Here is a 13,784-nt window from a genome sequence, read left to right on the forward strand (position 1 = left end):
ATGAAGCGGGATGCGTGTCGAGTCCGTTCTAAATGTACAATCTCCCCCGATCTGCCTTGAGGAGCAATGCAGCCTTCTAGTTTAGGCACGACTATCCCATTAACGCTTATCCCATTGATTTGTTTTTTTTTAGCATGGTACGTTTCAACACATTTTTTTCAAAAACATATCATTGTAAGTCTTGCATCTTGCCGTTCACAGTATATTGCACTTCTTTTGTTGCCTCGGTTGGCGTGTCAATCATCTAATGTATCGACCTGGTTGGGCAGCAGCAGAGGCAGGTCGATCCCGGCGTTTTCCGCGTCGAGAAGGTTAACAGCGTCCGTGGCCGTCGCCGGTAGTTGCGGCGGGTCTGACACAAGGGAAGGGGGTTCGGTGGGCAGTTGTGGCTCCCCTGAGTTGCGTAGAGAAAGGGAAAGTGGCAGCGATGGCCGACGAGGGGCTTGAGATGAAGAACAGCAGGGTAGAAGCCGTGCCAAAGCCCTTTTGAAATCCCTCATGAACATTGGGTATATAATTGGGTTCATGGTGCTGTTACAGTACCCCAACCATGTGATGGCATCGAAGAAGGAAGGTGGTACGCACTCACACACCGCCTGAATGTACAGAAGAAAAGGTCTTAGATCACAAAGTCAATACATAATGCGGCAGAGACTCAATACCAAAGAGGTGGAAAAGGTCAAGGATGTCCAGTTCGTCGGAAGAGGATGTTGGGATGCCACGGATGAAAAAGGGGAGAGTAGGAGACAGAGATAGAGTGCTATTCACACACCATATTGTGTGTGAAGGAGGGCTAGAGACAGGCTTGCCCAGAAGCTCGAAATCTGAGCAAAGTGAGGGACACAGATGGGGGACGGGATCGTTGAAAACTCGAGAGCAGGATAAGGAATAATTGCTCAGTTAAATAGGAATCTTTCTCTTCGTCAGTTTGTCATACTGCAGTTAGTTTGCCATCTAGCCATCCCCTTTTTTACATGCTTGTTAAGGTAAGGATTAATAAATGTGTTGATGTTTGTTAATTGTGTCGTGGACTGACCTGTGCCATGTTGGTGATAAAAAAGGGAAGCCAGGCACTGAAGAAGAGACCCAGGAGCACTCCCAGGGTAAGACTGGCTTTCAGGGCTCTCTTCCTTTGCCTGTGTGCCAGTCTGCGCTCACTGTTCACCGACAGCTGAGAGGAAGAGACAGACAAAAAATATATTCATCGAGATTTCACAGTGATTCTCCTGCTGAGAGCTGGGTAGTAATGTTACCTTGGCCTGGGGTAATTATTTATGCCTTTCCCTCTCCCAGATGAAAGCTCTTGAAAGTGACAGTGCCTCACAAGGTCTTTGCTATTCTCTTGAATAGTTCTACCCTCCCATTTCGCCCTTCCTCATCTTCAAATGCCTTATTGGCACTCCGACACCCTCATCTCTTCTCTCATTACTTTCTGTTCGAGTCCTTAAAATTGAATTTTCATTTTTCCGCTACATCTCTTTCACCTTTCTTTTTGTGTTTGTTAAGGTGCGGGAAATTCTCTGCACATCCTCAACATGCTGCATTGTGTCTGTAATCACACAGCCTTCACTTGCATAAGCAGTGGGAACGTGAATGAACAATAGGCTAAAAGAGTTTGAGAAAGCATGCACTCCAAGTTAAGAGGTCTTCTCTGGTCCTAAAATCTAAGGCCAGTCTGAATATTAACTTTATATTTTTGCCTGCCTGATAGATACATGTTATTTCTCAGTTTGGCTTTCAATTGGGATCGGATATGAAAAATAAACATGATTGCTTGATAAGATGTAAACTTATAGCCTAATAAATCATGAATTTAATGTTATCTAACTCATCACTGGTGAAGGGCTTGTGCACACACAAAAAAAAAAAGAAAAGTCCTACATGAACACGCAGCTCAATGACGTGGATATTCGTGATCTTATAGTTATATGATGGATTTCAAGGATACAAACTGTGTTCCTTTTCTATGTGCTTTTCTCAAAAATGAATTTAACACGAACACACAGTTTAAAAGAAGTCAGGTTTTGCATTTGAAAAAGCATGAGAAATTACCCAACGTATCCAACGAACTCGTAGACGTTTTGGACCCGAACCCTCTCAGCTTTTTGGATCCAAGTGGACCCATGAAGACCTCTACTTCAAACGACTTACTTTGTTGAGAGTTCACATCAAATTTTAAGAAGTTTTCGCACACACATACATGAACACACTCTGGGTTTCGGATCCAAGAGGGACCCATAAAGACCTTTACTCCGAGTGGCTTAGCTTGTCAAGAGTTCACAGCAAGTGTTAAGAAGTATTCACACAAACATACATGAACACACTGGGGTTTTTGGATCCCTGATCGCGAATCGTAAATATTCAGCATGTTGAATGTTTACAATCAGAAATACTGATGTGTGAGAGGACATCGCACACAATAGGAGCAAAGCTTCTCCCCTCTTGTTTGTGGTCTCTCACATTTTGAAGATCTTAGAAAAGATTACAGAAATCCTTTAGTGTGTATTCAGCCTTAGTTTGTCAAGAGTTCACAGCAAGTTTTAAGAGGTATTCGCGCACATACAGTACATACATGACAATATACATTTATCTACTCTGGTTGTCACTACACAAACTGAATCCTACACTAATCTTATCTCTGACTCTGGACTTCTCACCGGAACTTGCCGCAACACAGGTGGCTCCTGATGGCTGTAGTCATCTCCATCCTGGACGGCATGTCCGGGAGAAGGAGGACGAGATGGTTCGCCGGGTGAGTGATGTGGGTAAGCGGGATGAGTAAGAGCCTCCACCTGTCGTGCCTGTCTTCTGGCCGCCAACAGGATCCGGCAGTAGGTGAAACAGATGGCCGTAGAGGGCAAGAAGAAAGTGAGAAAGGTCGCCACGAGGGCGAAGGGAAGAGTCACCCGCAGGCGGCACTGCGTGGACGGCGTCCCTGACGTGGAAGGCTGGAAGTACGAAGAGGGGTAGAAGGAACTTAACTGCGAGATCGTGGTGTTGGCGGGATCATTCTCGGCAAGGTCTTGGGTGCGTCCCAGGCTGTGCCAGTCCATCTTGATCGGCAAAAAGGAAGTGAGGGCTGCCAACCCCCAAGCCCCGCCCACCAGAAGCAAGGCACGAGGTGGGGTCATGTGCTGTTTGTATCGCAACGGAGAGATGATGAGGAGGTAGCGGTCCAGACTGATGACACACAAGTTGAGGATGGAAGCACTACAGCACATCACGTCGAAGCAAAGCCAGACGGGACAGAATCCGGGCGCCAGCACCCAGGTCCCACACAGCACATTGAGCATGGCAGGGGGCATCACGACCAGAGCAACCATCAAGTCTGACAGGAAGAGGGACACCAGGAAGCAATTGGAGGTGCAGCGCAGTGACCGATGTGCAAACACCAAGGCGATCAGCAAAATGTTCCCACAAGCTGTCACCAGAATTATGAGGGACAGCATGACCGCGAGAAGCCATGGACCGCTGCCACTAATGCTCCAGCCTTCGGCGATACTACCGCTGTCATTGAAGCTCCTGTAAACGTCCGCACCTGATGCCTCTACTCGAGGGATAGGTGAGCCACTCATCATCGGAGAGTTGAATAGGACTGTGTGCGCATCCTGTGGTCTCGATGAAGCAAACACACATCCACCGTTTTTCAAGTACATTGAGAGAGCGACGCCGAATGCGAAACAGTTGATCTGCGGGTCACCTCGCTGGAATCTGTTGCGGACCACCTCAGGTGGCAAAAAAGATCAAGATGTCCCGTTTATAGTAATCCTTTCCCCTGGCGAGGTTGGCGATTTCACTCCTTCTGTGTGCCTCAGTCACATCAGCGCAAGGATATTCAGCTGCCATCACTCCATTTGTTAACGTGAGATGAGCAAAGCAATAAACTGACACATTTCCTAGTCAATAGTCTGGCTTCTTCAATGCTTAGCACCAGTATGAGCAATTCTGTGCCTGTCAGAGTATTTCAAAGCTACGTGTCATGATGACACTCTTTGGGGGAGGGCAACTGAGAGGTGGGCTTCGGTACGAGAGAGTGTGAGAGAAAGAGAGGGAGCGTTAAAAGAGCAAGACTACCGTATAGATATTTTTAGCTGAGTGAATTAAAAAACAAACTTATCTCGGTCCGCTTCTTGCCGACTTCTGTTTGCTTTCTATGCATTTTTATGAGCTCAAGGTTCTTTATTCAGTAATTGTGTGGCTGTAATTGAGTAAAAGGGAGCGGACGAGTGCACTAGAGGTAACTGTGTTGGCGTCTTGGCTGTTCCCCGCGCCCTTCTAATCCCTGTATCGTCCACTTCAAGGTGCCTGCGGGAGCTGCGCTCTGCCGCTGGGCTTAAAGCGTGTCTGAGCATCGCGCTCTTGATGCGACTTCATGCACATTCACAGTCAATCATTATTCAGGGTTAATTGAGGCAAGCAATTAGCATCTAACAAAGGCTTATGTAAACGTGTGAGATGTAAAAAAAAAAAAAAAAAACGTATATATTCAAGATTGCCACCAAATAATTCAATGTATTTGTGTACGTGAAAATGTTTCTTCTGTGGCTCATTTTGATTCTCATATTTGGTTTCCATTTCTATTTTTTCCATTGAGGTTGTCAAAACTGTCTGTATTGTTAACGCAGTTGCACAATAGTGTTTTAAATGCATTTTTTTTGTTTTTGTTTTTGCAAGCAGATGTGGAAATTCTGCGCTGATGTTCAAGTGTGCGATTTTTTTCTTTATCCGATTATGATTTATAATGAGAATCAGAACTGAAGAAAAAAAAATGGGTTTTGGATTCGCATTTTATTCCAAGATTTAAGATTCCAAACTTAAACTGACGTACACTCGTGTACACCTTTGTGAAACGCAAAAGACATTTAATATTTGCAATTTTATAATCATTACAGCCAACACGTCTGCAACAATTTCCCGAAGCCTTACTTCTCAAGACCAGGCATGAGAACATCAATATGTACTTCTACCTTAGTGTAAAAAGCAACGTTACAATAGTGCAATTATGTATAAGCACAGCAGATAAAAAAAAAAAAAAAAGAAAAAGTATGCTTGTACTGGAAAACTGTCACCATGCCAACACAGCTCTGGACACACTGCAGGTTTGTGCAAATGTTTTTGCTTTAAGCAAAGTGAGGGCACTAGTTTAGCATGGTTGCCAAATATCATCTCGGCCTGGGTCAAAGGTCAGATGACAGCGTAGGCTGCTATCACTGGGGTTATAATAGAAACCTATGATTTTTGGAACGCGTTACTGTGGGGCCATTTAAAAAAAAAAATTTAAATAAAAAAAAAATCACATTCAAATCATCCTTAGCAAATTTCCAATCTCCTTTAATATTTTATTAAATATAAACAGACTGTCCTGTACATGAACATGGATGTAATGGAGAAAGAAAGACAACCAGTCTGACGAACCAGTCTGATTGTGTCAGGCTTCGAATATGAAAAGCAAGGCAGATGACAGAATCCGTAACTGATGAGGTGAGGCTCTACTGCTCCTGAAAGAGACCAGAGGGAAAACGGGTCAAGATCGAAACACTCGTGTTCGAATGTGTTCAGTCAAGAGAGATTCCACGAATGTAATCTTGTGTTAAAATTCACAAACTGATCTTGAAAAGGTAAAGAATTCGCCAAAAAAAAGCATGCTTATGTATTTCATCTGATGCATATGAAGACTTGCTTATCAGGTCAATTAGAATTAAGCATTAAAATATGTTCTTAAATATTTTTGTGATACAAGTTGATTCCAGTTGACTGTGTTCTGAACAATTATATCCAATAGCCAATTCTGAGACGTAAGTAATATTTATATACAAAAGACAAAGATTGCATCTAAATATATATATTTTTTATATTACACACATTAAGCTTTAATGACTAATTCAATTCATAGCCATCTCTTGCATTTACTGAAATATAAAATCTAATTCACACCTTTAAATTATTTTATTTGTATCTATATTTTATAAGTACTGATGTCAAACAATTAACTTCATTAACCATATATATATATATATATATATATATATATATATATATATATATATATATATATATATATATATATATTTTTTTTTTTTTTTTTGTGTGTTTGTATATTATGTATATATAAAGACACATTCATACATCATATATTTAAAAAATATTTAAATGCATTTATGTGTACATATTTCTGCTCATATAAACATGCGTGTGTGCATTTATATATACACATCATAAACATGCTTTTTACTCAAACAAAAATCTACTTTTGAAGCAATTATTCGCAATCAATCAATGGTCAGCAGTATATTTGTAAACATATTTATATTCAGTAATACATTCATATTTATAATAATTCTACGCACGTCTTCATAAACGAACAAAAAGCGTTCATTCGTTGCAAGCAAACATTCCCGGCACACGTGATCTCCACGATCTCTCAAATCAAAACACAAACCTTAGCAACTTCACTGTGCAGGACGTAATGTGACCTCAAGTCATTCTGGCAGTTGGAATAAGCCATGCCCAGACCCAGTCCCGTCCCAAACGCGATGGGCCACGTCCGGCCTGCACAAACACAGCTTCACATTAGAGTCGCCCGAAGACGCATGCTAATAAATAAACAGTTTGCACAAGATGCAATACATTACATGCACTTACGCTTGAAGAACACAACGGAGAACACAATTCCTAGACCCAGACCGGTACCTACGAGCATAAAAAAAAAGGAAAACATATTACAAAATTACCCAGCATGCTCAATTCTTTAACAAGACAACTTTTATTTATTCGTTTGACAATATATTTTGATTACAAGATAACTTTTTTTTGAAAATCTGGAAGGTGAGGGTGCAAAAAAACATCTAAATATTGAGAAAACGGCCTTTAATGCTGCCCCAGTTGAGTTCTTAGCAATGCATATTTATTGTTTTGATACATATTTAAGTTAGGAACTGTACTAAATATCTCCGTGGACCACGATCTTTACTTAATACCCTAATACTTTGTATCATGAAAGTAAAATGGATCCTTTTGACTCATTTTGGCTATTGCTACAAACATACCCCAGATTTAGCACTGGTTTTTCACACAGTCTCAGTCACTGGTGCAGGTTTCCAAGAGACAGGTTTTGTATCTTGTACTAAATATACCATGATAATTACAGACGTATTTACCACAGTATGCCTGAAATGCTACAGAAACTCACTGACATATTAAGACCCGCCCAGATTAGTAACGTTAGTAGGCGGTGCTTGTAGTAATTCACCTAGCCTTCTTTTTAACATGGCACATAAATAACGCATTTCTCAAAGCCTAATCAGCTATCAAAACAAAAAGCATTTACTAGGCGTCTAGGTAGGGAGCACACTAGGTTTTGAGGCAAACCCACGGTGCCGGCGTCTTATCAGTGACCCGAGTGCCCTACACGGGCAGGACGACGTGCCGCCGATTAAAGCTGATTCTTAAATCTCACGGGTTCCTACCGAATTTAATCGCGCCGTCTGCGAGGCAGCGGTCCCACTTTTGGCCGAGCTCTTTGTCAGACATGTCGAAGGCGGACGGCAGCGGTGGCGCGGATGACTTTGGCTTGAAGGCTGGAGTACGCTGCTGTCATTCTTTCCTTCCCCGGCTGTGGAGGAGGGTGCTCGAGCTGCGTCGTGGCGCCACCAGCTGGACAGGCGGAGAAAATGCACTTCTTTGTTTTTGTAGATCGACAGTTGAAAATATAAAAAATAAATAAATAAAATTATATATATAATAATAAATATATATTTAATAGAATTATGCATCAAAAAAAAAAAAAAAAAAATATATATATATATATATATATATATATATATATATATATATATATATATATATATATATATTATATATATACTTTTTATTATATACAACATGAAAATCTTGAGTATACTATATATATATATATATATATATATATATATATATATATATATATATATATATATATATATATTATATATTATATATAACTATATATATTTTTAAAATAGAGAGAATTTTTATTTATATATTTATGGCAGGAAAGTTATCCCCATGAAATAGCCCATTAATTTTTTGGATGAAAAAAATATAAATTTTTTTTTACACATATACAATGTATTTGGCTATTGCTACAAATATACCGGTGCTATAATTTAACATATAGCCAAATATGGATAGTTTCATTCAATTTTAATTTCAACTTACTAATCAGGCGTTTTACAGCTATTGCAATACTTAGAACAATATTATACCTTTAGTTTATTTACAATGTAAATAGAATAGCTATATACTTAGCGAATTGTACATTATGAATTTTGAATATTACAATTTTAATGCCATTTTAAAAAGGATAAATATCGTTCAGACTAAAATTAAAATAATAAAAAAAATTACTGCAGTGTTTGTATTCTAACTTATTGTATTTTTATATTTTCTTATGGTTACTTTAATTTAATAGAGCAGTGGTTTGTGAAAGTATGAGTGCTGTATTTAACACAGTCACACCTAAACACACACACACACTTCCTGTGTGCAGAACTTTGTAAGGTTTTTGCTATTTATTTGGCCTTTTACCACTTACCACTCATGTAGGTGGAAAATATAGAGTTGCAGAACAGTACAACTATATTTTAGAGCATCTGCAAACACTGAAACTTACGTCAATCATTTAAAATTATTTATATATATATATATATATATATATATATATATATATATATATATATATATATATATATATATATATATTATGGTAGAAAAGTTATTATTTTGCATTTTATTTCTTTTATAATTGTTAAATATATTTTACATATATTTAATGGACATTTCATTTCATACATGAATAAAATGAAATTAAAACGTTTCTTAAATATTAAGCAAAATAACAATTAAGCATTAGAAAATGCAAGTAATTTGTAAAATATATTTTTAGCTTATTTTATTTATTAAGTGTACTTAACCGTCATACAGGATGATGGTTTCTAGCTTTTAGAAAACTTAAGACCTTCATACAGTAACAGTATCACAATATCATGCCTCAAAATTAATCAATGTCAAACTTGAATACTTGTTTTTTATTTTATTTTACATACTGTGTTATACAAAATAACAACTGTGGTACATACGATTGCTTTCCTGAGATGAAAATACAACAATTTACAATAAAAAAAGGACTAGCAAACGCTTAAGAGGCCATTTTAAGAAGATTCTCATGGCGTTACACAACATACGAGATTATCACACCGAACTGTAGAAAGATGCAATACTGTCTTAAAGACACAGCTATCTCACACTGAGCTTAATTAATAGGTCTGTTATTAATCGTCTCACACATATAGAGCGTCCTACTAACACAAGTGACCTAAAAAGTCCTGCTAAGTCTAATTCAATTTAAGACAAACGCCTAATTTTAAAATAAACTACTCAAGTAAACAGAAACGGAGCCAGAGCTAATCTACAATGCACACATTTGCCTAAAGTTGAAGCGTCTATTCTTAAAAAAACTAAAGAGGTGATACGTCTTTCCTGAACAAACACGTTAGCATCTTTAATAACAAAACCAGAAAGTGCATCGTAGGAAGCCAAACCACCAGAAGAGCTCGGTTCGGCGCTAGAGAACCCAGCGCAGCCGCCTGAAGCGAGATTTGGTCTGTCAGGTCTCTTGTTTGTTCGGGCTCTCGGCCGCCGTCTCTTCCGGGTCCGTCTCTTCCCTGCACGGCCTCACGGAGACGTTGCTGATGGACAGCAGGCCCCTGAGCTCCTTGTTTTCAACCTGCGTCAAGAGAAAGGCGCGTGGCGTGAGCACGCGGAAGCAGAAATGAATTACAGCCGATGAATTACAGCTAAGACGTTACTTCGAGCTGCGCCAGGCGCTCTTTCACGGAGCAGAAGCGCCGGTCATCCATCTGCACGGCCTGGCGCATCACTTGACCCATCTCGCAGATTCGCCCCAGCTGGCTTTGAACCTCCTGGAATAAAGGATTTTTGCACGCGGTTAACAAATGCAAACGTTTAAAGAAATAGCTTGCACAAAAATAGAGTTTCTTTCCTCGCGGGAGCAGATTTGGAGAGACGTGGACTTGCTCTGAAGTGAATGGGTGCCGTCAAAACAGCTGATAAAAACACCATAATGATACACGAGTAACCCACACCACTTAAGGCCATCCATGTCTTTTGAAACGAAAAGCTACTTGTTTGTTTGTTCCACCATTGACTTGCTTTTGACTTTCAAACTGTTGTTTCCAGCAAATATATATTGTATTTTTCTGTATTCGTATTATCGCTTTCTATTTTGGCACGTCTATTTTTGAAATATGCACAGGTCAAGCATCCTTTACGGGCAAAAACAGCTTAGTACAAATATATTTTTTAATGTGAGAGGGCAACAGTAGATGTACTTTTTCACAGATGAAGAGCTATTATGAATTATATATTGATATTAATGGCAGAAGCCAAGTTAAAACACCTCGATGAATCTGTTTAATACAAACATGCAGCTTTTCGCTTCATAAGACGTTAAACGGTGGACTGTAATGTTACTTGTGGATTATTGTGATTTTTATTTTTTCTTTAAACCAGACTTATTCTGACGGCACCCATTCACTGCAGAGGATCCATTGGTGAGCAAATCCGTCCTTTTAAAGAAGAAACAAACTCATCCGCTGAGGGCGAGGAGGACGTTTACAGCTAATACTCATTTTTGTGTTCTTTTAAGAAAGGTCTGGCACCTTGGCATGATCCTGGTGCAGGCTGAGCACAGGTTTGGTATCCAGCTCTTTCTTCTCCATCATCAGCTGAAGCATCTGTTTTCGGTATCGGCCCATGATCAGCTCTAAAGCGTACTGGTGCTCCTCCAGAGAGAGCCAGAGCTCTGTGAACAGCACAAAGAGTTGAATCGGGGATTCCTTTTAAAAATACAAGACGCTTTGAAGAAACACGCGCCGTCTTGCCTTTGTTCTCGTGCTGGAGGTCTTTGATCTGGGTGTTCTCCTGGGTCAGCAGGACGTGAGGCTTGTATCTGGACAGCTCCTGATACTCTGTGCTTTCCTCCATGTACTAAATAGAGGAAAAACAGAAATTCATAATGGACAGATATTGGTCATTATTTATTAGAGATGACCTATATATACACATACTTTATCGGCTGCAGCTCTAGAAACATATACATACATATATATATATATATATATATATATATATATATATATATATATGTTTCTAGAGCTGCAGCAGATAAAGTGATATTAAATGTGATGATCAATTCCTTCATTCAGTGTTAATCAATACTTTTTTTATTTGATTAGTTAAATCAATTAATCTATTGATTATTTAATATCAAAATAATAGTGAAGACAACTACTCAAAAGCAACAAAATAATCAAAATGAAAAATGAAAATAATTAAGCATGCATGCATGCATGCATGCATACATACATACATATATATATATATATATATATATATATATATATATATATATATATATATATATATATATGCATGCATATATATATATATATATATATATATATATATATATATATATTATGCATATATATATATATATATATATATATATATATATATATATATATATATATATATAAAAATATTATTCACTACTATTATTAAATTAATTCAGAACAAAATGCTACACGTGCAAAAAATATTCTTCAAAAGATTCAAGCTTGTATATCTTAGTGTGTTTATTCCTTTTCTTTTTTAAAAAGAGGCTTTAAATACAGAACTAACACAAAAAAATCAGCATGAACATAACTAACACAAAAAATATCACCTATTTTTTTTAAGCTTTTTTTACTTTTGACCATCACGAACATTTAAAACAAAATGAATCAAAGATATATTATTCATCCAATTTGACATATAAAACAATTATGTGTTATATGTCAAAAACAAGAAACATAGATGATAGTCAACAGTTAGTTTAGAATTCTCTTACCCAAGCTGTGTCTTGTTTTAAGCATAAACTAGCCTCTTTAACTTTTGTTTTTCCAGAAAACGACATAATATAATTTTGTTTCGTGATTTAAGAACATTTGTACTGGGAAACAAAAAAAACACCAAATATAACAATGTTTTTGGCAGCAAAACAGTGACTAAAAATAAAACTACCCATACTGTGAAACAATAAACGGCTCGTACTGTGCGAGGTGCATGCAATAACACGCGCACACTAACCGAGAGGTCAGAGGTCGTCCGTGAGAGATTTCATATCATGCCTTGTCAGGAAGAGTGTTTCCGACCTCCTTCATGCTGTGAATCTTCTGGCTGAGGACGCTGGACTGCTCGATGAGAGTCTCCGCGGCGGTGTCGTGCTCCTTCAGCCGATCCAGCAGCGTCCGCGCGTCGCCCAGCACCTTCTCCATCGAGCACGACATCTCCGCAAACACACACTTGCGTTACACCGCGTCTAATGAACAACCGTCGAATTCGTGATCAGCTATATTACATATTTACCGCCTTACGTCGATTGCTAAATACGAATCTAGCGAGGCACTCGATCAAAGAGAGCTGTCAACAAAGTAAAAGAACTTCCTGTACTACCGGTCCACGTCAATACGTCACGTCTTTTAAATCTCTTGTACGTACGGCAAATTATTTTCAAAATAAAAGCCCTCTTTGGGTAATAATAATAATAATAATATAGAAAAACTAATATTTTTTACATTTTATTTTGCAAACAAATAATTCGTTATATTTTTAAAATAATTATTATATTATAAAATATATTGTGTTATGTGTTTTATATTATCATGTAATATTTTAGGTTTTAAATTCACATATTGGCGCATTTACACTTTTTGTTACAATATAGTATCAATATAATATCTCTTACATCTGTTTATATTAATAAACAAAGTAAAAGCTTACATAAGTTGTCTCTGCATAGTAACGTGGGATAGAAGAATGTTGACTAATGACACTTCACCTTTATTGGCAAAAACAAAAAGAAAATGTTGAGGTAAAAATAAAGGTATGGTATACTGAGGTATAGCTGAAGTAAAAATAAAAGTCTTTAAATGATCTTAAATAATAATAAAAAAAAAATTGTACACTACTTGACCGTCTAACATTAGTGTTTGGATTCTACTTGTTTTCTTTTTGATTATTAGAAAACAATCACGCTCTAATAAGCGTTCTTTTTATCTGTTTTCTGTCACTTGTTTATGTCACATTTTTATTTATTATTGCAAAAAAGGAAAAAAACATTTTTTGCTCGTTTGTTGGTGTTGATTGCTACATGTTTGTTGTTTTGATGTACACACACACATACACACACACACACACATACTCAAACACACACACTGTATATATATATATATATATATATATATATATATATATATATATATATATATATTAATACCACAGGTACCACATGTATTAATAGTATCTCTATATTTTGAGTGCATTTATTTAATTTGAAATATTTCAAATTTTAGAACAAAGTGTTTTTACATTTTTTTGGTTGAATTATCCTATAGCTTATGCATAGTTGTCTCTGCATAAGCAGAAGGGACTGAATAAGGTACTTCAACACCTAACAAGTGACACACTTCATCTTTAACTATACTGCTTTGTTGCTGTAATAACCCACGGTTGACCGTAGAAAATGATTATTACAAAATATTTTTGCAATACAAATTGCATTATCTTGCAACGACTGTAAAATAAACACAAAATCCTTTAAAACATGTCAGTGAGAATGCAGAAAACGTCATTAAGCTTTTGCGCGCAATAACAGAGCCACGCAAAATGTGAAAGAAGCCTCA

The 13,784-nt window shown here is 37.5% G+C and overlaps 4 protein-coding genes across 6 annotated transcripts in view; all 4 read right to left on the minus strand.

Moving 5' to 3' along the window:
• Positions 1 to 65: 65 nt before the first annotated feature.
• htr6 (5-hydroxytryptamine (serotonin) receptor 6) lies at positions 66 to 5,174 on the minus strand. Its single transcript, XM_043230210.1, has 3 exons — positions 2,658 to 5,174; positions 1,037 to 1,171; positions 66 to 596 (listed from the first exon to the last, which is right to left on the minus strand). Exons 1-3 carry the CDS (start codon positions 3,654 to 3,656, stop codon positions 237 to 239), a joined length of 1,494 nt encoding a protein of 497 aa, XP_043086145.1. The 5' UTR covers positions 3,657 to 5,174; the 3' UTR covers positions 66 to 236.
• A 136-nt stretch (positions 5,175 to 5,310) lies between these two features.
• On the minus strand, positions 5,311 to 7,628 carry micos10 (mitochondrial contact site and cristae organizing system subunit 10). The gene is made up of 4 exons (XM_043230211.1): positions 7,467 to 7,628; positions 6,643 to 6,690; positions 6,440 to 6,549; positions 5,311 to 5,498 (listed from the first exon to the last, which is right to left on the minus strand). Exons 1-4 carry the CDS (start codon positions 7,528 to 7,530, stop codon positions 5,490 to 5,492), a joined length of 231 nt encoding a protein of 76 aa, XP_043086146.1. The 5' UTR covers positions 7,531 to 7,628; the 3' UTR covers positions 5,311 to 5,489.
• Positions 7,629 to 9,050: 1,422 nt separating this feature from the next.
• On the minus strand, positions 9,051 to 12,567 carry sike1 (suppressor of IKBKE 1). Of its 2 annotated transcripts, none has more exons than XM_043230285.1 (5): positions 12,255 to 12,567; positions 10,941 to 11,046; positions 10,719 to 10,861; positions 9,846 to 9,959; positions 9,051 to 9,763 (listed from the first exon to the last, which is right to left on the minus strand). In XM_043230285.1, the coding sequence occupies exons 1-5, from the start codon at positions 12,387 to 12,389 to the stop codon at positions 9,644 to 9,646; spliced, it is 618 nt and encodes a 205-aa protein (XP_043086220.1). In that variant the 5' UTR covers positions 12,390 to 12,567; the 3' UTR covers positions 9,051 to 9,643. The 2 variants fall into 2 exon arrangements, with proteins under 2 accessions (XP_043086220.1, XP_043086219.1); XM_043230284.1 differs by having other exon boundaries at positions 12,231 to 12,566.
• Positions 12,568 to 13,395: 828 nt separating this feature from the next.
• iyd (iodotyrosine deiodinase) overlaps positions 13,396 to 13,784 on the minus strand; it is a 3,557-nt gene continuing 3,168 nt past the window's right edge. For both annotated transcript variants that reach the window (XM_043230283.1, XM_043230281.1), the window contains exon 5: positions 13,396 to 13,784. This exon is cut by the window's right edge and continues 327 nt beyond it. The gene's annotated coding sequence lies outside the window, so the exon portion shown is untranslated.

Source organism: Puntigrus tetrazona, unplaced genomic scaffold (assembly GCF_018831695.1).
Source record: "Puntigrus tetrazona isolate hp1 unplaced genomic scaffold, ASM1883169v1 S000000148, whole genome shotgun sequence".
Taxonomy (NCBI): domain Eukaryota; kingdom Metazoa; phylum Chordata; class Actinopteri; order Cypriniformes; family Cyprinidae; genus Puntigrus; species Puntigrus tetrazona.

Coding starts and splice junctions, on each gene's coding strand:
- htr6 (XM_043230210.1), bottom strand. CDS start 3,656: ATGTACTTGAAAAACGGTGGATGTGTGTTTGCTTCATCGAGACCACAG. Junction 1,172..2,657: donor CTGTGTTGCGGCAAGTTCCG/GTGAGAAGTCCA, acceptor TCTTCCTCTCAG/CTGTCGGTGAACAGTGAGCG. Junction 597..1,036: donor TTATCACCAACATGGCACAG/GTCAGTCCACGA, acceptor CTGTACATTCAG/GCGGTGTGTGAGTGCGTACC.
- micos10 (XM_043230211.1), bottom strand. CDS start 7,530: ATGTCTGACAAAGAGCTCGGCCAAAAGTGGGACCGCTGCCTCGCAGAC. Junction 6,691..7,466: donor AGACGGCGCGATTAAATTCG/GTAGGAACCCGT, acceptor TTATGCTCGTAG/GTACCGGTCTGGGTCTAGGA. Junction 6,550..6,642: donor CTCCGTTGTGTTCTTCAAGC/GTAAGTGCATGT, acceptor GTGTTTGTGCAG/GCCGGACGTGGCCCATCGCG.
- sike1 (XM_043230284.1), bottom strand. CDS start 12,389: ATGTCGTGCTCGATGGAGAAGGTGCTGGGCGACGCGCGGACGCTGCTG. Junction 9,960..10,718: donor TGCACCAGGATCATGCCAAG/GTGCCAGACCTT, acceptor CCTTTATTCCAG/GAGGTTCAAAGCCAGCTGGG. Junction 9,764..9,845: donor AGCGCCTGGCGCAGCTCGAA/GTAACGTCTTAG, acceptor CTCTTGACGCAG/GTTGAAAACAAGGAGCTCAG.